At 39.2% G+C, this 23018-nt stretch overlaps 1 protein-coding gene across 6 annotated transcripts in view; it reads right to left on the bottom strand.

Annotated features, from left to right (window-relative positions):
• rasal2 (RAS protein activator like 2) overlaps window positions 1-23018 on the bottom strand; it is a 77729-nt gene that overhangs the window by 2496 nt on the left and 52215 nt on the right. For 4 of the 6 annotated variants that reach the window (XM_084120099.1, XM_084120100.1, XM_084120097.1 and 1 more), the window contains 14 exons: window positions 21511-21620; window positions 16880-16992; window positions 11889-12042; window positions 10606-10704; window positions 9934-10488; window positions 9704-9848; window positions 9423-9567; window positions 8276-8512; window positions 6540-6741; window positions 5217-5416; window positions 3635-4583; window positions 3413-3544; window positions 3121-3323; window positions 1544-1631 (listed from right to left, as the gene is read on the bottom strand). In XM_084120099.1, the coding sequence (XP_083976225.1) occupies window positions 1544-1631; window positions 3121-3323; window positions 3413-3544; window positions 3635-4583; window positions 5217-5416; window positions 6540-6741; window positions 8276-8512; window positions 9423-9567; window positions 9704-9848; window positions 9934-10488; window positions 10606-10704; window positions 11889-12042; window positions 16880-16992; window positions 21511-21620 (3332 nt within the window). The remainder of the gene's footprint in view (window positions 1-1543; window positions 1632-3120; window positions 3324-3412; window positions 3545-3634; window positions 4584-5216; window positions 5417-6539; window positions 6742-8275; window positions 8513-9422; window positions 9568-9703; window positions 9849-9933; window positions 10489-10605; window positions 10705-11888; window positions 12043-16879; window positions 16993-21510; window positions 21621-23018) is intronic. The other 2 variants (XM_084120101.1, XM_084120098.1) reach the window with 1 other exon arrangement.

Consider the following 23018-nt stretch of genomic DNA (forward strand, 5'->3'; position numbering starts at 1 on the left):
GAACAAAACAATCTATAAGTGTGAAAACACCCTTAAAGTATAACTAAATAAACTATTTTCATTTTAATATGAAGATAAATTTAATAAGGCAAATAATAGCTGACATAAATGGGGCCCATTTTTAATCTGTACCAGCCTGACAAACGGCACAGAATCTGCCTTCAAAAGAACACACACACACACACACACACACACACACACACACACACACACACACACACACACACACACAAAAGGGCAAGTTTGTGAGGGCAGCAAAAAGAGGACAACTCAAATCCTGCACAAACAACCAGACAAGAGAAGTAAAAGCGAGACCATCCTTATAATTATCTGCAGAGGGCATTGGCGATTTGTGTAGAGAGCACACACACTGACTAGGGTGCTGGGAGTGTGGCAGCATGGGCAATCAGGAAGTGACTAGGCAAAAAAAAAGGAGGGAAAACAAAAAAAATAACAGCAGCCAAAGCTAGAGCTCACAGATACCAGGTACTGAATCTGCTACGAGCGATCCCTATTAACACACATTCCTCAACAGCACTAAACATCGGGAAGATGCTCTGACAGCTTTGAAAAGTGGGAAAAGCATGAACGTTCACTAACCCCAAGGAGAATTTTGAAAGTGAAATGACAAAACAGACTACAACTAAAAAGTTGAAGTATGCAAACATATTCAAGTATATATTTTAAAGGTGAAGTGTGCAATTTTGCCACTAATGTTTTCGACAATCCCAAAATGGCCGAAATATATATTTTTTAATGATTTCTCTTAAATTCCGGATTAGAAATCCTACAAAACTGCCTTATGATTAACTGTTATTACAGCCACAAATATCTTTTAAATATAATATACTTTAAACGTTATTACTTAAAGGGGTTGTCCACCCAAAAACGAAAATTCTCATTATTATTATGTGACTTTAATAGGACGTTTTGCAAGCTAACTGTTAGCCTGGTAGCTTAGCTTACACCCCATTCATTCAAAAAAAAATTATATATACTTTCACATTATTGTTTGATCAGTCAAATAATGTTAAAAGCTCAAAACCCAGTGTTTACATTCCTCTGAAGTCAACCTACAAAATGGCTGCACTATAGTGGTCTCTACACATTACATTTGGATTGAATATCTTATACCATAGAAAAACGGCACACTTCACCTTCAACCCTTGTTTTATTATATCATCCGAAGTGGAGGGAAACAAAATGGCTTAGAGGACTGAGTGTTGCACAGGTTCAGGCCAGGCATGGGTGTTGGATTGGGGTGCGCTTACACAGGCCTAGCAAAACTGTCTGCTTGTACTTGCCTGCTGGTATTACCTCAGTTCCATTAGCGACCTGGAATTCAGTAGGACACAGTAACAATGAGCCAGTCAGCAGCCTGCTTTAATACCATCTGAGGTTTAGCAGGGAGTTCAAAGCATACCACTGTGCAGCACACACAGGCCAGCACCTCACAACCAGACAATAGACTAAGATGCTCTCCAAACTCACACTAAAGTTCCCTTGCATTTATCATGCTGGTTAATATGGTAATCTGCAGTACCTGTGCATCAATGATCTTCTGTTTGGCATCTATGACCGCCTGCATCTCCGCATGGTCTCTCTTCAGTTCTTCTTCCACGGCCATCAGCCTATGAACCACAAATGACACAACACCCAGTCAGATTTTACATGGTTTTACCATTACAATTGTATTTTTCCATTGTAGGTTTTTGGCAAGTTAGATATTTTTGTTTAGATCAACTTTATTTTATATATTGTATATATGAACAAGACAAATTAAAGGTCAAATGGAAAAAAATACTTAATCCTAAATTAACAACTTTATTCAGCAAGGCTAGACTAAATTGATCAGTTACAAGACATTTATAATGTTATAAAAGATTTCAATTTCAAATAAATGCAGTTGGTTTGAAACTTCTATTCAAAGAATCCACAAAACCAACAAAGTCCAACAAAAACAATTATCAACATTGATAATAATAAAACATGTTTCTTGAGCACCAAATCAGCATATTAAAATTATTTTTGAAGGATCATGTGACACTGGAGACTGGAGTAATGCTGAAAATTCATCTTTGCCATCTAAGGAATAGAGTAGGGTCTCCAGTCCCCAGATTGAAAGCTCAGATGGCTTAGATGACCTTTAAATGTTTAAAGTCGACATGAAATCAAAATCGACCCCATTTACTTTGTTATCGCATATTACTAGTCTTGTGGTGAACAATTAATCTGTGCAAGTTAATACACAAAAAAATTGTTTGCCGTGGTAATCTTTAATCAAAATCTGAAAAGTTACTTCCGGTCTGGAATGGCGTTCCTTTTCTGATGACGTCAGTTTGACGGCTTGGGTTGAAAACGCTTAACCACTCCACTCAAACCGTTAGTCTGCTATGAGCAGAGATGGAGGAGCGCTAAAGTAAAACCCTGCCCTCTGTTCAATATTCCGTTTCACTTGGAAATACGTCACAACACTGGAGAAAAGTCGTTTGCAACTTCCGGTTCACAGGGACTTTAAAGGCCCACTGAAGTGCCTTGGAACATGCAGCTTAATTGTATGGTGCTAAGGAGGGACATATTGAATGGCTCCTCCCCCTTTTCAAATAGCCAATAGCGTGTAGTTTACCTCACAGACAGCGAGTCGTACTTGACAGCACCATGGAAGCGAATTCGAGCGCTGATGATACGTTGGATTTAATAGTAGAGGTGTGAATAAATTCTAGCCATTTCATTCTTAACCAACATAGTTAGAAAACAGAATAAATCTCGAGCGTTTGATCTCCAACCCATATTGCTCCGTGACGTGTCAACGGTCGCTTTGGCCAGGTGGTATTTATAGCATAGGGGGTGGGACGCTTTAGATTCTAGAAAGCATTTGATTTGACAGAAGATGTGATGAGAAGCTGAAGTCCGGGGTGATGTGATAAAAATCCATTTTAGCAGAAGTGCGAGACTGTAGGTTTTGATAGCATTTCACTTGATCATTACTAAATATTTAGACTGTATTTTCAGGTTTGCAATTAAAAGTGTAAGATTTCCACTCCTTAATAAATAATGTAATTTTAATATATTGTATTATATATATGTATTTTAATATTCTCTTCCTGTTCATTCACTCACCTGCAGATAATACTCTTCATCTGGCTGTCTTTCTCTTCCTGCTGTCTGCGCAGACGGTCCTCGCTGTCCTCCAATCGAGCCTTGTATTCTAAGAGCAGCTTCTGCATCTGCTGTTCTTGTGCCAGTAGCCGTCTCTCATACTCCTCTAGTCGCCGACTAGATGTCCGCAGACGCTCCTTCAGCTTTGAGATTTCCTGTTCGTACTATAGAAGAAGAGTAAAACATCTTAAAACCTTCTACAGAGTGCATCCAATGCCTATTTGCAGGCATTTTTCTTTATTGCGTTTAGTACCTTCTCTACATGTTTGGAATCGTCTTTGCTCGGGCCTTCCTCTTCCTCATCTTCATACTGGCCGTTATTCAGGATCCATGCGGCAGTTCGCTCCACTGGAGACATGGTGACCGACTCTACGGGTGATTGGACCTTACGGACACAAGCAAGCACAAGCACAAAGCATTAGTTGGGCTCAAACATTTACAAAAAAAAGCAGACTCTTCTTTTTTCGGTCTTTACCTGTTTGTTGCCTCGCCCTCCTGGTACCGAGCTTTCTTTGGAGCATGTGGACTGCTGCCTGGATCTCTCACCGCTCTGCTGCATGGGTTCTGTGTTGACGCTGCCACTACTACGGAGGGAAGTACTGTGAGGGAGCGACCTTGGGGTTCGTGCCCCTGCGTTTACTGCCACCAGCCCCACTCCTCGACTCTGTTGCTCCACCTTCACGATATGCGCAGTACCCGCGCTGCTCTGCCTTGGTACAGCCACCACCTGGGCTCCCGAGTGCTGGTCTGCCAGGGGCGGGTGCCAGCGTGCCGTGGGAGGAGGTGTCTCCTGTCCCTGTATGCTTTTGCGGCTGAGTTCCTCCTCCACGCTGCTGGTGGAGGGCATCCGGGCTCTAGGAGTGGCTCCCCGCACACCTGATGCGCTGGGGCTGGCGCTCCGAGAACTGCCTGTGCTCAGGTTCTCCGAGCTGGAGTCCGGCTGCAGGGACTGGACGGAGTGCGTGGACTGGGTCGAGTGTGTGGACTGTGCGTGCAGGTTGCTGAGGTGGTAAACAGGGTTTTGGAAAGACAACGGTTGCAGGCTGCGCTGCTGGCTGAGGGAGGGGTGGATAGGTCGACGCACCTGCGGGGCACTCTGGGGCAAATTGTCCCTCAACTGTGGAACTTTCGGATGGACAGGGGGCTGGTGGAGGTGTGGAGGAGGGACAGGGCCGATGGAAGCTTGAGAGCCCACTCGGCCTAATCTAGGAGGGGCTTCGGGAACCGGATGCCCCTGTGCCAGGTAAGAGTCCTGCAAGTCCATTAAAGATACGCTGCGTCCGTTCGGGAGAGGGCTGTCTCGCTCCTCTTTGTCAGAGAAGCTCATGCTGTGCGTGGAGGACTGCTGACCCAATAAAGGATGCTTCCCTCGGACTAAGGCCTCCATGTGCTCCTGGACAGGAGATTTGATGCTCCTCATTTCACTGGGGAATGAGATACGCAAGAATGAATATATGAGAATAATTGTGCCATACTATTGCACATGATTTAATATTCAAATTCAAATTCAAGTCTCAACGGTTTCTGAGAGTTACTTGCGTCAATGTAACATACAGGTACAATACATTAGTTTGACAAAGCATTGTGATCTTTCTTTGTCCTATACCCAATGGCCTTCTCAGAGAAGTATACTAAAGCCATCTGTTATGAAGTCTTGATGAAACTGAAGTTATGACAGATCTTTTCTTCTGTATTTTGATGTACATCCGAGTAAAACGGATTATCAAACAAGATAAAATATAGGACAGGGACTTGGTTCAATTCATCGGTTGTTGATTGGACAAAAGCAGATCTGAATGCGAGCTTGCAGTCAATTGTAAGGGGCTTGGGTTTAAAGTCAATTTTAAATTAAAAATCACGGGATCAAACGTGCATGGATGAAGAGTTCACAGTAAGGGTACATTTTCATTTCATGCCAACTTCAAAGTGATCTTTCAGCAAAGGAAGTCTAAAGATATGTGAACCTCTATGATGCATTTTCCTTAAGTATGGCTTTAGAAGATCTGGAATGTAGCACAAGACACATAGATATCAAAATAAAGAAAATTATGCCCTACCTGTCTGCTGGGTCTTCAAATATTCTCTGCAGTCCTGAGGACACACTTCCACTGATGTCATGAGCGGAGCTATGGTCCTGGAAGCGCCTGAGCTGCTGCTGGATGGGGGTAGGACTGGACAGCGAGCGGGTAATATCGCCAAGGATTCGCGGCAGGGGCCCCAGTTTGGCCACCGTCGCCTGCAGGAAGGAATTGTCACCCTGGGTTGGTGCGTTACCATGGTAACCACATTACGGACCACAGAGGGCAACCACATGGAGCCCGAGAGTTTGAGGGTGCAGATGGCAGATTGATGGGTTGGCAGGAGTTTTTTTTTTTTTTTTTGGTTGGTCGAGAGAGTAGGCACCATAATGCATTGGTGGTAGGACAGCGTTACCATGGAGACACAGTATGTCGGACAGGAAAGGGTGGAATGTATAGTGGCATGGGTAAACAGAGGAGAAAACAAAAGGGAAAAAGTCAAATTAGGGATAAATAAAAGGAAAACCAAACATGCTTCTACAAAAATGACAAAAGCCATTCCAAAAATAACAAATGAGGTAAAAATGGTCAAACGCAAGGCATGCATCAAACAACAACAGAAGGTTATGTCTGAGACGAGATAAAAGAAAAGTTGAGATGAATTAACTCATGACAGGAAACAAAAACATTGTGCAGGGAGGTTTTAATCGCAGACAAAACAAAACCATGCTCCAGACGCAACAGGTCAGCAAGAGTTAGGGGAAAGGCACATAGGAATGCTTGAACGCGCTGTGTCCAATGCCATTAGACAGACTGTTCCAGTTTAAACAGGGACACTAACCTCGAGGATAACCTAGACAATGAGTTAATGTAGTAATAATAACACTGCAAACAAGCACAAAGCTTCTTTTTTTTGGCCACACACAGCCCTTTAAAAGTACTGCATAGATAATATTTGAAATCAGCTACAACCTTACAACATTTAGTGGGGATCAAGCGTTACTGACATAAAGCACACAGCTCAACACAAGACATTTGCGGCAATACCTCTGAGGTATGAAATGTGCTTCCTGATTTTGAGACGTGGGCACTCTTAATTAATACTTAAATGTGCACTCAGTAATTTTTTTTTGTTTATGTCAAGTAATATTCTTTTCATTCATGTTGCATTTGTTTATGTGTAAGTACCATTCATTTCTATGTCTTAAACTTTTTAATGAAGAAGAAATTACTGAGTGAAAAGGTTATGAACAAATAGAACCTCGGCTGTTGTAAATCTTTGTAAAATCAGACGTTAGCCTACAGTAGATTTCATTGTAAGAGGTATTGTTGCAGTACAATGGTTTGGAGGGATTGCAGTACCTTGTCCAGCTGAGACACCACCTCCCATAGTAGCGAGTGAAGCACTGACAGCTCGCGGCCGAGGTCGATGTAGCCCTCAAAGCCTGGGGTGTTGGAGATCGTCTCAAGATTCGAGATCTCAAGCAGAAAACGGGTCATACCAGCCCACTCGTGCTCCAGGAATTCATTCATGAAGGCCATATACTCCTCTTTGTTCCCAAATCTGATGTAACAGAGAATAAGAAATGCATGAGAAATTCTAAAAGAGCTCTAAGGCAGACAGACACTTAAGTTTCACAATGACTGCATTTACATGCACAAGAATTCTACAAAATGAATACATAACATTACATCAGAATTTGGACATATTCTGAATATCTAAGTACTATGTAAAATGTTAACCTGATTGCTGTAACCAAAACTTGACTTAAATTCCAATTTTCACATTAAAATTTGACTCAAATTGCTATTTGAGATACACCGATAGAATTTTTGATACCAATTTTAACAAAATATTGGCCGATTCTAATACCGATATCACTTTTGTCATTAAAATAGATAGTGTTTTGATCATGTTTTAAATGAGCAAAGTTCAAAAAGCATGCATTAAGGTATACTAACTAGTTTATTACTGTATCATCAAATCATCTTCATTGAACACTGACTGGATCCATAATATTCAATACATAAATACAACAGAACAAAGATGCATATGAAATAAACATTGTGGTCACACTTTAGATTAGGGTCCAATTCTTGCTATTAACAAACTATTAACTACGACCCTTGCCTCTATAAACTCCTAATTACTGCTTATTAATAGTTAGTAAGGTAGCTGTTACGTTTAGGTATTGGGTAGGATTAAGGGATGTAGAATATGGTCATGCAGAATAAGGCATTAATATGTGCTTTATAAGTACTAATAAAAAGCCAATATCCTAGTAATATGCATGTTAATATGCAACTAGTTAATAGTGAGAATTGGACCCTAAACTAAAGTGTTACCAACAGTGCTTTTCAGGTAGGTCTAACAGCAGTTTTCAGGTACAGAAATTGAAAAGTAATCAAATGTAAGGTAACACTGCTGTATAAATTAAATATATGAATCCTTATTTAATTTACAAAAGTTATTTATTCAAGAGCACTGAGCGATCTTTTGTTGTTTGATTAACATTTAAACACAGTAAGCAGCGCAGCAGGAATATTAGGCTGCTGTAACTTTAAGAGCAGCACGGATCCAATACACTGATACACATGTGCGTTTTATTTCTTTTAAACCAGGCAGTTTTTGGGTCCCATTGACTTCCATAGTAGGAAAAAAATATACTATGGAAGTCAATGGGACCCAAAAACTGTCTGGTTACTGATATTCTTCTAAATATCTTCCTTTCTGTTCAGCAGAAGAAAGAAATTCATACAGGTTTGAAACAACATGAGGGTGATTATATGATGACAGAATTTCATTTTAAAAGTGAACTTCTCCTTTAAGACATAGCCGACTGTTTACTAGGATACCTGCCAATCCGTACTGACATTATACAACTTCAATGGCTTCACTTAATTAATTAAATCAAAACCATTAGGATCTGCCTTTTTTATACTATAGCTGATATGCCAATGGTTTTAAATTGATCACATACATCAGTGCATCTCTACTATTTTCAAATTCAAAACCTTAAAAATCTATTTACCATTTTGAATTTTATCTAGTAAACATCTGAAAATCTAGAACTGTATGAGAAGTGTGCATGACATACTTGGCAAAGTTAGCGAGATTCTGGATGACTTTGGCGATGAGTGTGAGTGTTCGAGAGGTACGGTCGTCTGGGTATTCCTGCATGAGACTGAAGAGGGATGGGGACATGATGGCAGGGCACAGGAAACGCAGGAAGAGTGATGCACTAATCAGACGCTGACTGATGTCCTGTTTCCCTCGAGCATGACACTGCTGCTTCCATGATGCAAACACCTCCTTCAGTTCCCGGGGAAACACACTGACCAGAGCACAGTAGCAGGTTAGGATGGAATTAATGCAATTGCAAGCATGAGCACATGAACAAACTATATACAAGGACACTGTAGTTGTGAACATTGTGAAGCACTGTGAACTACATAATCATCCTGGCAAAAATCTTACATATTCAAAAGTTCAAAAGTTTGGGGTTGGCAAGATTTTTTTTTTTTTTTTTTTATGTTTTGAAAAACGTGATAATTTTTTCAGGATTCTTTGATGAATAGAAAGTTCAAAAGAACTACATTTATTTCAAAGAAATCCTCTGTAACATTATAAATGTCTTTACTTGTTACTTTTGATCAACTTCAAAGTATTGAAGTCAATGGACAATAGTGTAAATCTAAACTTTTAAAGTCTGGAAAAATAAATATATAAAGAATGCCACCAAGTTATTAAACTGATCTAATCTATAATCTATCTATAATGATCTAATCTTGATTTATTTATTTTCTATGACTTTTCCAGTTGCTTATGATTTCTGAAAAATATTTTTTAAAAACATTTTATGTAGATTATACTTCACAAGTATTTTACTTCAAACATTTCAGCTGAGAATAACTAGGAACATTTCCCATTTAACGTTTTATTCATTTCCATAACATTTCCAGACCTGGAAATATATATTTTACACACACACTACAGTTCAAATGTTTATATCGGTAAGTTTTGTTAATGTTTTTAAAAGAAGTCCTTATGCTCAGGTCACTGACCCCAAACTTTTGAACAGTAGTGTATAATGTTACAAAAGAAAATTTTAAATTATAAAATATTTCACAATATTACTGTTTTTGCTATATATATTTAATTTTCTGCTCAGCTACTAGTGAAACGTTTATGCTTTATACAAACTCAGTCTTGTTTGTTATATTTTGGAATTGAAAGAAAGTTACCAGTAAGAGTTGATGATCTTGCAGAAGGCCAGCTCACAGCACATCTTCAGGTTACTTTGGTGCTCTGGAAGCTCACTGCCGGAGCACTTTGATGGGTCTACTTCACAATTTTCATCTGACTCATACAGGGCTTTAATAAACTCTCCTACAAAGCAGAACAGAAACATACAGTAAAGGGTCTTAGATATACAAGCTTTAATTAGCAACCTTTTCCCAAAGGAGAGCAAGGCAAATAGCACAATCAACCTCTTTTAAAACGCCACGGTAATCCTTTAATTTACCTAGTGCATCATGTAGGTACTTCTGTCCCACCAATTTGAGGTATTCTTCAATGGCTTTGGTGGCTAGCGTGTTCTCTCTAAAGATCAGCACGTCATGGTCAGCGCAGCGATCCACCTCTGACATCACCAGATCCGTTAGGAAGTCCTAATACAGACAGTTTAGTTGACCTTCAGTCAAGCAAGTGATTTATGGATAATTTAAGTTAATGAGAACTTAACTGGCATCGTACCTTTGCCCGTCCTGTGCTCTGCAGTATGTGCACGAGCGCGCTGGCCATCTCCTCTTTGTTTTTCACGCTGATGACTGGCTCCAACACAGAGCATAACATGGTATAGTTATTGGTCACAAACTCCGCAAACTCCTTGTATTGCTCCATGGGCAGGATAGAGACCGTCTGGAAGCGAGATTTGATGCGGATGGAAGGGCCTCCACCTTTGGCTTTGCTGGTGGTGGGGGTGCTGATCGGATACCATTTCTCCACAAACTGCCTTCCCATCACTCCCTGCACGGGGATGTTCACCAGACCCACGTAGTTGTTTTTGTCCTTTTTCTTCTTCTTATCCACATCACGGTAGATGTGTACAGTGACGCTCTTCATGGCTGGAAGGCCGGAGAACTCAAAGTGTTCCCCCCAGAACAGGCAGTCGGAGCGGGTTTTGCTGGTGGTGCGGGCGTATAGCATGTCATCCAGACACAGCTCACAGAAATACTTCTTTTTCGGTGGCAGGTCTTTGGCCTCGATGATCCACAGGCGGAGGACGTTTTCCGCCCGCCGGCAGTTGTCCTGGTGATGGAACGACACTGATTGAGTCACAGCAGCTCATTTTAGGTATGAATCAAGCATGCATGGTTTTGTCTTGATTAAAAATTACACAAAAAAAACAAAGCATCTGATGGTCACCTTATTAGGCTGCACAGTTCTCTTGAGGTTCTCCATCCATTTGTCCCGTTCAGCAGCAGAGGAGCAGCTGAAGCACTTACTTCCACCTGAGTACGCCACCTACATGAGGAGGGGGAGAAATTCAGAAATTCATTCATAATCATTCATTTAACCAATATGTTATAAAGAACTGTACTGCATCCACTATAGCCCTGTGGTTGTAGCAAGGTAGAGTTTGATTTCATTTACATTAATTAATTTAGCAGATGCTTTTTGCTAAAGCGACTTACAAAAGATCAATGCAACACTGTTACATATTCGTATATCATGGTATGTTAAACAGGGTTCACAAAATGTAAATGCATTCAAAGTTTGGGGTGAATGAGATAAAAAAAAAAAAATGTTTATACTTTTATTAAAGGCGGGATCAGTAGTTTTTGAAAAACACTTTTGAAAACTGTGTTGGACCGAGTACCAAAACACACTTGTAACCAATCAGCAGTAAGGAACGTGTCTACTAATCATGGGGAGGAGAGAGCGCTCAGTGCACATACCAAGACATTAGCCGAACGACTACAGAAAGAGATTGCAGATAAAAAACCAAAAGAGGAAAATGTCTGCGGAAAATAAAATTAAAAAGAAGGCTTACGTTCAGGCAACAGGTAGGACTCGTGTTAATATCGGAGAAGCTTACCAGCGCTGGAGAGAACTCAAGGAGCGGGAAGGCCTAACATCGGACGCTGAGGTTTCTTTATTTCTTCTCGATAAGTGAGTAGCATTGTTTATCTTTGTTTCAAAGAACTAATATATGGTGGCCATTGCTTGAATATGCTTGTGTGTCATCTTTGCTTGTTTTTTTCATTTGCGATCTTATTGTCGTTCGCTTCAGCTATGAAAAAGACGCATTAATTTCCACACCAAATAAGCCTGGAGCGTCTAAACCTCCTCCACTGTCTGTTTCAAGCGTTACAGCCGCGTATGTAAGTGTGGGGCGGAGCGATCAAATTAGGGGCGAGATCCTTTTGGGGTAGGGGCGTGTTTATTTTGGCGATTTCAAATATCAACATTGGCCAACAGTGTTTTTCAAAAACTACTGATCCCACCTTTAATGAATGCATTAAAAGTGACAGTAAAAGGCAGATTTCCATTGCAATAAAAATAAAAAAACATAAAAAAAAAAAAAATACAAATAAACATTTTAAAATATATTAATATATTTAATAAAGAAAACAGTTATTTTTGTAATAATATTATATTTATGTCAATGTGATCATGGGAATAATGCTAAGAGGCAAAGTTTGTACCTCAAAGCAGAAGTCTTGTCCTAGAATGCTGCTGTGTAAAGGTTTGATGTAGACATCCTCCTCCATACTCAGATCCAAAGCTTCAACAGCACTGCCTGGGCTCAGCAAAGATTCATGGGAACTGGACTCCTTCAATTTGGGCAGGCCTCGTGACCTAGAACAGCAAACAGAAACCTTAACTTAGTTACTCAAGATTCAGCCAGATCACTTAGTAATAATTACATCCTCTCTTCCGATTCTGATATTTCAGTCTCCTTCCTCACTGGCTACACAGTGTTCTCAGCCACAGAAGATTTGAGATGCAAATAAGAACCATGACAAATGGTTTCTGCTCAGAAAGATTCATTATAATTTCATATGAACTTAGGGTTGAGGTCATGTTTAATAATAATAAATAAATAAAAATAATAAAAACGATTTTACAGAGTATGGCCACAGGGAGGCAGCCAAACGTAAGAGTGAGAGTTTAAGCGATAAAACCAATAAATTCATTATGTGTATACACAAAATAATCAATTTCTACTTCTTTACTGTAGTTAAAGCAATATTTATTATATAATCTCTGACACACACTAAACAACTTCCAGAATTTCACTGCTTCCAGAAAGAAAGTTTATACCTACGAAAAACAACTAATGATCCACTTGAAGGAGTATCCCAAGAGCATATCAGGATATTATCGCATTCCTAAAAAGAAACGCCGCGTTTTCACTTCATTCTTTAGTGTAGCTGTAGAGCTACTTCCCCGTAGCTCAGGTGAGGTTAAAGAGGACGACAGAAATCTGATGTGACAAACAAGAAAGAGGGCTGGCCAATGCAAAGTCCCCGTGAGAATGTTTCCATGGGGACCGCCCTATGAGGAACTGAGGAGCGAGGAATGAGTTGACTACACAAACATCTTAAACACTTCCACACACACCTCACACCTGCACTACCGCCACACTTGCACAACATCCACACCTTGACATTACTCACATGGTTGGTTTGTGTTTAATGAGGATTCAGTGATTAGATGAGACCAGAACAATCACGTCTTTCATGCTCATCAAAGCTGTATTTGTTCGATCAAAAATGTAGCAAAAACATTAATATTGTGAAATATAATTTAAAATGACTGTTTTCTGTTTTAATATTTTTTTAAATGTAATTTATTGCTGTGATGGCAAAGCTAATTTTTCATCAGCCATTACTCCAGTCTATTATAATATGCTGATTTGGTGCTCAAGTGACATTTGTGTTGTGAAATATTTTGTGGAAACCATGATACACTTTTTTAGTTCTGTCCTGAAGATGAATATAGATTAGACCAATTACTGATTTTATCTTTCAAGATAAGCAATCATCTGTTAGCTTTTTGTTTTAAAGTTTATAGCTTCTATAAGGTTTAACCCAATGACACAGCACATACGATCAGACAGTTGGTCACACAACATGGACTATCCTGGCGAAAGTGGCCTGTAAATCTCCTGGCATCAGTTTCTCTCATTATGAGAAATCGTGGTGATGCCTGCTGACATAAAAAACAGATTACCACAATGATCTGGCTCAAATCCCAACAGCACTCAAACACAAGACCCATCTTTTCCCCCAAAACATCCATTATGTGTCCATCATGTTATCCGATATTTTCCCTGAGTTGTGATATACCAGTCAGAATGAAAAATAATTCAGTTATGCAGCCCAGATGTTGAGGAATAATACATAAAGACAACACGAAAAAAACTAAAAACACAGCACAACTAGTGTAGTTCGATTTATGTACAAACAAATCTCATGACATGAGTCTTTTTTTTATAAAACTGTTCAAATTATCATTCTGAATTAGTCTAATGAATCTTAGACTATTTACTGTCTAACTCACTGAATCTGTAAGCATATTTACTGTTCTGACTCACTTACCAAACCTTCTGAATCTGACTTTCAGCATTTACTGCTTGTGGCTTGTCAGACTGAATGCAATTGCATATGACAATGTGAAGTTAAAGATATCTGTCAATCTATCCATCTCCTCCATCCATCCAGTATCTCCTTCCATCTCCATTTACAGAGGTGTGGTACATTGAATCGGACAGCTGATGCAGAAACAGCAGGGTGACTCCTGATGGAGGGCTCACTTCCAGCTCTCGATACGTTTCACCTGCGCTGACTCGGACAGCTAAGCAGATCAGTGCACAGTCAGCCCGTATCCGGACACAGCTCTCCCACATTATCCTGGAAATCTGATCAGTCCACTAGGACTGCGGTGCCACATTCAAGCTCTTTACAGTCAAAGCTTCCAAGTCTACTTTGAATACAAGACTAGTATTTTCATTCAGACCACATAGTGAGAGGTGATTCTGCTACAGCAAAGGTCGATTACTTCAAAGCCTCTAATGTGCTATTTACATTTTCCTTTCAGCTACAAGTTTAAATGTTTTCCCATAGCCAGCCATTCAGTGAAGCTAAGAAAGCAGAAAACTCTGGCCTTATCTGAAGAGAGGTTTAGTTAGCTGGATGCTCTTGGCACGCTCATAATACATGTGGCAACCAATTAAGTTTGGATTCATTTCTTTGGCTTTGTTTAGCTTTTCAGTACATCTAACAAAACATTTTGTAGCCCGAAATGCAAACGAACAAAAAAGCAAACAAAAATCCCCACATGAAATCTGATGTTTCAAACCTCATTCAAATGCACAGTAAAAATATTTGTATTTTTTCACATAAAAATGGTAAAAAGAAGCTGCGGTAAACACCTTTAATTGGCATGAATGCATTAAACGTTGCAGTTGTCTACTCTAAAGCGCATTGTGAATTCACCACCGTAGCGAGATGTCATACAAAACTCTATCCTCTCTTTTTCCACTGACAGCTACTCTCAGTTGTTGTGGAAGGAAGTTTCTTGACAACTAAATAATTACTTAAGTAACTGATGCAGACACACCAGACTGAACAAACAAATCATATTTCAAATTTCAGTGAGGACAGTGAGTTAAATTGATAATATTTCAAAAATATAATAATATTTTTTTTTCGAGTCCGACTGGTAACCCAAAGGTTAATGGTTCGATTCCAGTACCGGCAGGAAATGACAGAGGTGCCCTTGAGCAATCCCTCCCTGGGCGCCACAGCATAATGGCTGCCTACTGCTCCGGGTGTGTATCACGTTTTGCAGTGTGTGTATGTTCACTACTCAGTACTCTGCTCCTAATGTGTGTGCACTAACTTGCATGGGTTAAATGCAGAGGAAAAATTCCAAGTATGGTTTACCTTCACATGTCACTTTTTATTGTATTTTTGATCAATTAAATGAATGTCTTGGGGAGCATAAGAGACTAATTTTAAAAGCATTTAAGAATCTTACCGACTCCAAACAAAATCAAACGGTCATGTATATAAATTAAAATGATTTAATTTTTAGGTGAACTATCCCTTTAAACACCCACACACACACATGCTCATAAGTGCATGTGAATGCACTGACAGATGACCGTTGAGAGTTCAGCTGTAATTCATCTCAATCAAACCGACACATGCAGTTCCTCTGTCTTAGCTAGTAGCTACAGGGACACACACACACACTCTCATGCACCACAACACTCACACGCACGCTCCTTCCAAGCATAACTTTATGAGCAAGAGCTCCTCACAAACAGATGCACTCAATCCACAAGGAGCAGCGTGAGAAATCATCTTGATTACAATTGCACCTCCTCCTCATCTGTAGTCTTTCCACAGCAGCTGTGGCCATTAGAGTATACAGAGAGAGCAGATACACCAGCAGCAACATCACAGCCAGAGCCCACAGTCTCCTACCTGTTTCCAAGTAACTGCCACAAACAAAAAGGATGGGCAAGAAACACAACTTCTGGTTCGTCACCACAGGTAACCAGCCCTAATTCAACCCTCAGGCCTGTGACACACTGACTGTGTAGTAATAAAGCAAAAGTGACTTTGCCTAATGCTATTAACAGCCCTGCTTATCCATTAATCCTCCAGCTGAAGTAAGATTTACAGCACTTACACCCCCGACCGCAGCACAGCGAGGAAGTACATCACAAGGAAATCTGACAAATCAAATGACAGAAAACAAAGAGGCACTGTCCATGTGATTTAACGTCTTATGGGTGGACAGTGTGTTGGACCAAAGAGGTCTATAATACCCAGAGAGACATTCATTTCAGAGGTGGCTGGAAACAAAAAGGGTAAAATAAAATGAAAAATGAGAACTTTTGAATGGCAACCATTGGAGAAAGATTTTTTTGGGTCTATTTTATAAAATAAAGATTTAATTTAATCAGAAAGGAACAAAGGAGGACGATTATTTTTGGTCTTTTTTCATCGGCACGCAGGAGCTGTCCACCTGCTCACAAAATAAAAAGTTTTGTTAGAACATTTGAATGGGGATCAGTGGCGAACTGGACTACGCTAACCAGCCAAACCATGAGTCAGCCAGCCAGTGGGGCAGTAAAAAAGCTAACACTAAGTGCAGTCAAAAGATTTTTAAGATCATGCCAAGCATAAATTCAGTCAAGTGTATCCAAACTTTTGACTCGTAGAGCAAGAGCAGTTTAAATCGTAGCTTTGACGCATTAGCTTCATTTGGGACGAACCGCCAGAATGGTTCTGCCAGAGAGCTGTCAGACTGCCTGAAAGGTTTAAAATTTCTTTTAAAACAGATCTCATGTTATGCCAGGTCCCAGCACAGCATATTTTCCAAACCAGCTGTTCTCTATTAGAGACATGCATGAATTTAAAAGCTGTAAGCCAGCACCATTTTTTCAATAGGTCCTCATAATTAAAGGAAAGGGAGAAAAATAAATGTATATCACTTTATTACCTACAAAGGTCAGATCCATTCAAATATATCTATTCAGCTTTGATTTTTTTATCTCACAGATAACCACATCTGTCTCTTAAAATTCTGGGCAGAGACAAAAAAGACTGAAATTGAATGAGGTTCAGTCAAAGTTCACTCTGAATACATTTGAGAAACAAACCAGCGTAAATTGTACCTGTCATTTTCTGTTGGTCGTAGTGATGGGAGTCTAAAACTTGTGTTGCGGTCCAGCTTCGTCTGACTCTTCGTCCTTTTGATGGATCCTTTCAGTCGTTTACTTAAAAAGCCCTGTGAAGCAGAAGAGCAGAGAAAGTCAGATGTGTCCCTTTAAGAAACTCAAGTTCTTCAGTCGCTGAATGAGGGCTGAGTGTACGGCTTTGCCCTGCATGACTCAAGCTTGCTCAAGAGTAAGCGTCTGTATATTCAACTTTAAAGTCATGATCAATTACACATGTAGACCACCCTGAGAACATATGACAGAGACAATGGCACCATCACAAAAAAGCAGATGGCAACTTCAGCGAAGACTTCTTTGACCTTTCAAAAGCAGGTTTGTACTTTACAGGAGAGGCAGCTGAAGTAAAATCCAACAGACCATTTCAGCAGACATATCAGTCTATCTTGGCGGTGAAAATGCACTTGCACAGACTAATAAAGGGCGGCCAAGGCCGGCTGAATAGTTTACCGTCTGCATGTGGCACAGACAGTGCTTGCTCAGTGTCTTGGAGGAAAACAAAATATTAATAAGTAACCAAGTCAGAGAGTTCAAACGGTCACCTGCGGATATGCGAGTAATATTTGGTTCTGGGTCAGAATGAGCCGTTCTTACAAGGCTCTTTAGTTTCAGCAAAACAAGAAGGAACAGGAAAAAAACTCAGCATGGGCTTATTCATTCATGCATGTTATTAGCTAATTTCAGTCAGTAGGTAATAAATATAAAATAAATATTACAAATAAAAATGATAATATTTTGTTTTAACTCTGAAATCAGACTGAATGCACATTCCAGAATCTCGACGGAAGTAATAAGTCATCCGGGTACTTTTCGCCTACTGTTTTTCTAATACTATGTATCCGGACATACTACTGTTTTTCACAGACTATATAGTAGAGAAGTATTAAATTTCGCAGCAAATCTATCTTAAATGACAATGATTTGACTATGTCTATTAAACTTCAAATAAAGATTGTAACCATTACATCAGTGACTGTAACAAAATGTGTTTGTCATTGAATCATTCATTCAAAAATACTGATTCATCCAGTAATGTAAAATGTAAATGACTAAATGTAAATGTAAAATGACTAAATGAAACACGTGAAGTCTTTACAAGTGAGTCAGTAGCCCCTTAAGGGGAGGGTCACACAGAACGGTATTTTGCTCTTAAAAACACGAGACTCATAATAGTTGCTATAGTATTGGTTTAAAATGTATTTTATGCCAGGTCCCAGCACAGCATATTTTCCAACCAGATGTTGCATGAATTTAAAAGAAGATGGCTTGTTATATAAGCCAGCACCATTTTTCAGTAGTTGCTCATAATTAAAAGGAAAGTGAGAAGAGTAAACATACCGGTAATTTACTCGTCATGTTACAACTTCTCATACTGGTAAATTTCCAGAACCGATTTACTGGTATTTTTTAAAAGGTCCTGTTCACACATGATATCTTAACGGTAATTTACCAGTAAAGACTGTATGTGTGAAAGGGGCTATTGAAACAATTCAAACTGATAAATTTTTTATTTTTTTTATTTTTTACAAATAATTCAAATTAATTCAATATTATTTTTAAATAGACTGCAGCAATTAACATTTTGTTAGAACCTCTAGTAAAGTACATGCTATTTTGTTTAGTTGTCTAATCTGAAACGTGGGAAAATTGTGATGTCTATAAAAAAAACAAAAAAAAACATGGCCTTACTGCTGTGTAACACTGTTTACATAGAATTTAATATTCTAAAGAAAAGAGGAAGGAGGAGAAAATAAGGAAGTAAAAAAATCAAGAGTAATCTGTAGTAATTAGCCTAACCCACAGAGGGTTAGGTGAGCGGCTATAAGTTCAAATCATACGATACAATGACACTCACTGTCTAAAAAGAAATAGGGCAGGGAAAGTAAGATCTGTCCTGTTCAGATAAGTGCCAGACTATAAGTAGGAGTGCGTTTGGCAAGTAAAAGGGCCATTAGCAGTGATGAGATAGAAAGTATGTGATAAATTAGTCACTACTCATCAGAGGGATGATTTGAGAAAGCTTTAAATCTGAAAGGTGAAATGGAGAGAGGGTGAAAGATAGAAGACAGAGCGATGAAGCACTGTGAGACAAAGTAATGTGGAGGGAGTCACTGGATAAAGAAAAGAACAAAATGTCTGTCAATTTCCCCCTTGGAAGTATGTGGACACCTAAACACCACAACATTTAAAAAACATTCAATCTTAAAATCATTGACATTAATAGGGATTCAGTCTTTCCTAACAGTGTTTACTCCTCTGGGAATTATGTGACGACTGCTGATGTATCTTAACATACAAGCTACTATACTATATACTGACAGGCTTCAAGCAGTCTTCAGATAATTCATATATTATTATATGCTGCCTTAACAGAGCCCATTAGTCCCAATGCACCTGTCAATCAATGCTTCTATATATTTCTTATAGAAAATGACTTGAGCTGTAATGGGAATTCATATTAAGAAAGACACATCCAACATCTAAGTCTTTTATCTCAGTGCACCAAATCAGTTTATTTGTCTAGGAATTTTGTGACAGGGAGACCAACATGCACGATTAATCACTTATAAAATGACACACAAAAATGCTGTGGATATAAATATCTTCCATGTCCCACTTCCTGCCTGGTTAAAAATATCATCAAACAATTTCCAATGCATCTCCGAGGCACAGACTATTTCAAGAATGTGCCTTTGTTACAATATACGTATTGGAGAAAGCATTTGCTCATTGTTAATACATTGCAGTACTTAAAACCTTAAACCAAAACCTGAACATGCAAACTTTATACATATTTATACATATATCATTCTGTCCTTATGCATAAGAACTGGCCTGGAATAAGTAAGACCATTAGTGGCTGGAGATAAACGGAGGACGACGACATTTCACTAATCAGGGGCTCAAGAGGGTAATTAAAGTGGGGCATTTATCCCAAGCAGGAATTCTGGTCTATTTCTATATTAGTGCAGTGTGACATGTAGCCAGCCTCTTGTAAGAGACAATGATTAATGGTGGGGACTAACTAACAGTAGAGACACCAATATGAAACAATACAAAAATGTAAGTAATGTAATTTACTTATTTAATTTGACTTCCTTTCTTCAGTGGAGCATAAACGATTTTTTGAAAAAGTGTTTTTGTGTCCATTTAAAAACAGTCTAAAGGCCCTTTCACACCGAGTGCGACACGATAAGCGAATTGTCGACGAACTGAGCTTTCACACCGAATGCAAGATTGATTGCCTTCAGCTAAATCACGCCTGCACAATAGGTGGCGCTGACCGAGAATACATTTTTCCTCATGTATGTTTCTTGTAGGTTTTCCCATTTGGCTTTAATTTCGTCTGCTGCACAACATACAACAGCAAATTAAGACAAATAAATTTTGGTACTATACAGAAACCATCATCGAGTGTGTGTAATAACTTCCAACTGCGATCTAAAGCGGATTTTGATTAAATAATGGGCAGATGTGCGTTAGTCCCTATTTGTAGTGTTTTAAAGTGATTGTCTTAAAGTTCTCAAGTTTCCTCAAATTCCACAGCTTCAGTGAACTGTCCTGCTTAGCATTTCTCATGTAAGCATTTCTCAATCTTTATTGTTATAAAAATACCCCGAACAAGGAAATGAACACAACGTAATCATTCAGAAGGACAAGAGTTCTGATCACATAATATGACTGACAGCTCTAGAGCGAATGAGCTCTCTGACTCATAACAGAGATGGACGGAAGAAAACAGCACTCTGTACGCCATTTCAAGCTCTTCAGATCGCATAATTCAGTGGAAAATTAATAATAATTATAATCTGTATAAAGAACAGACACCAATGATAACATCAACATTCTCTTCTCTGAGCGTCATCACGACATACATTCGCATTGCTTAATCTCGCTCACTGTGAAAGGCCCTTAAATGTACGTTGAGATGACGCTCTTGAATCGAAACAATAGTTCCCTATAGAGCTTTTCTCAACGAGCGCAATCAATCGCAGCGTGACAAAGTAAAACAAATTATACTTCAACCAGCGTGCCGATTTTTTTCCCGAAAAAACAAGCCATCCAATTATATTTGAGCTTGTGCCCGAGCGGTGTGAGAGTGGTAGCGCTGCTTTGAAAAGCTGTGTAAACGGAAGAAAAGAATTCCGAAAGAAGGAAGAGAATGGCCAGCACAGATCTATGTTCTTTTTTTGTGTCTTACTGCGCTTGATAGCAGTTGAATGAATGATAGCGCAGCCAATGGATGACTGAAAAAAAAAAAAAAAACAGATGCTGCATTAACTGCGTTTAATATTTTGAACGCATTTAACTGAAAAATTAATTGCATGCGTTAACATATTAATTTTGTTAAGACATTAACTAATGTTAACAAATGAGACCTTATTGTAGAGTGTTACCAAAATGATGATAATACACTTGAAAATGACTGGAAATCCTGAGGCTTAAAAAAATGAAACAATGGCTGAAGGACACAGAGTGCTGGCACTGCAGACTGAGAGAAGTGAAGAGGTCAATGAGTTGTGATGATGAGCTGGTGTAATGCTAATATGAGTTTTGCTGAATGAACTCACAGGCACTTTGAAGGGTGACGAATTGGGGCCATCCATGGAAATGTTCTTCTCCGAGCTGCCCAGCCCTGATATGCTCCTCCGCCTGGGAGAGCGCTCCGCAGACGCTTCCGCTGTGAGAGAAGAGAGGAAAGGAAGGATTAGACCACAGCAAATATTTAAAGAGACTGGGAGGTTGTTTTTAAACGTTTTAATATGCACAATAATGATCAGAGAAGTATGAAGAGTAGGAGAGCTGTTACAGAGGGAGTAGCCCACTGTGGATCACTTCCAGGAGGGAGTCTGACGTTAGTGATAAACTACTGATACTGCAGGCAGAGGAATCATTATAAGTGGAATCAACATTTGTACATTACACTACTTCTGCGGATGCACTAATTTAGAAATGATGGCGGACACAAAATCAATAATTATTGTACAAAGTTATAGCTAAGATCTATATTATAGATACTTTTACCACGCATTAGGGCATTCTGATTGGCTGATATGTTCCAATAGGTACACAATTGCTACCTATAACTGCATAGCTATTAAATAGTTTTAGGTTTGTTGCCTGAATTGATTGCATGTAACATTCCACATTCTTTCTAAATTTTTAAGATACATAGGCCTGTACATATCACACACACACACACACGTTTGGAGTCAATAAATCGATACAAAAGATTTCCATTTCAAATAAATGCTGAATAAATGCCGATTCTGTTTTTTAACATTGATAAAAATAAAAAATGTTTCTTGAGCACCAAATCAGCTGGAGTAATAGCTGCTGAAAATTCAGCTTTACCATCACAGGAATAATTTTATTTTTTATTTTTATTTTATTAAAATAGCAAACAGTTATTTCAAATGTTAATAATGTCACAATATTACGTATTTTACTGTATTTGTGATCAAATAAATGTAGCCTTTTTGAGCAGAAGAGACTTCTTTCAAAAACATATATTTTTAAAAATCTTACAGACCCAAAACGTATACATATATTAAGGGTCACTAATTATTACTTTGCAAAGATAGGTGTGCCTTCCTGTGCCTCCCCACTTTTCAAACTGTCTCTACACCCCTGATTGATCCTGACCAATCTTAAATGGAGTCTGGGGTCTAATGAAGTCACCGGTCCTCTGTAAATCTATCTCTCCTCTAATGATGCCCAGCGGGTCCCTAACAAAGAGCTTGCTTGCGCTTGGCTAAAGTGCCAGTCAGACAGGTGTAAAAGAGTGATTTAACACAAAGCTTTCACTAAGTCCTCTTAATAAAGCAGTCATCCATCCACTCATAAACGCCCACTCTACCTGCCGCCACCAGACGTCCAGATGGATGCCCTGTGCTCTCACATATATTAGTCATTTTCCTTTCATATCCAAGTTTATTTTTAATTTCCTCAGACTGATTTATTCTGCATTTGCAGGGAGCCCGCAGTCAATGTGTGTCAAGGATGGAGCAGGACGTAACCTACATCCGCACAGCCTCCCAGAGATCCACCCCTCGGGCCGTCCGCCTCACTGAAGTGT

This window comes from Abramis brama (assembly GCF_963993115.1).
Source record: "Abramis brama genome assembly, chromosome: 7".
NCBI classification, from domain to species: Eukaryota; Metazoa; Chordata; class Actinopteri; order Cypriniformes; family Leuciscidae; genus Abramis; species Abramis brama.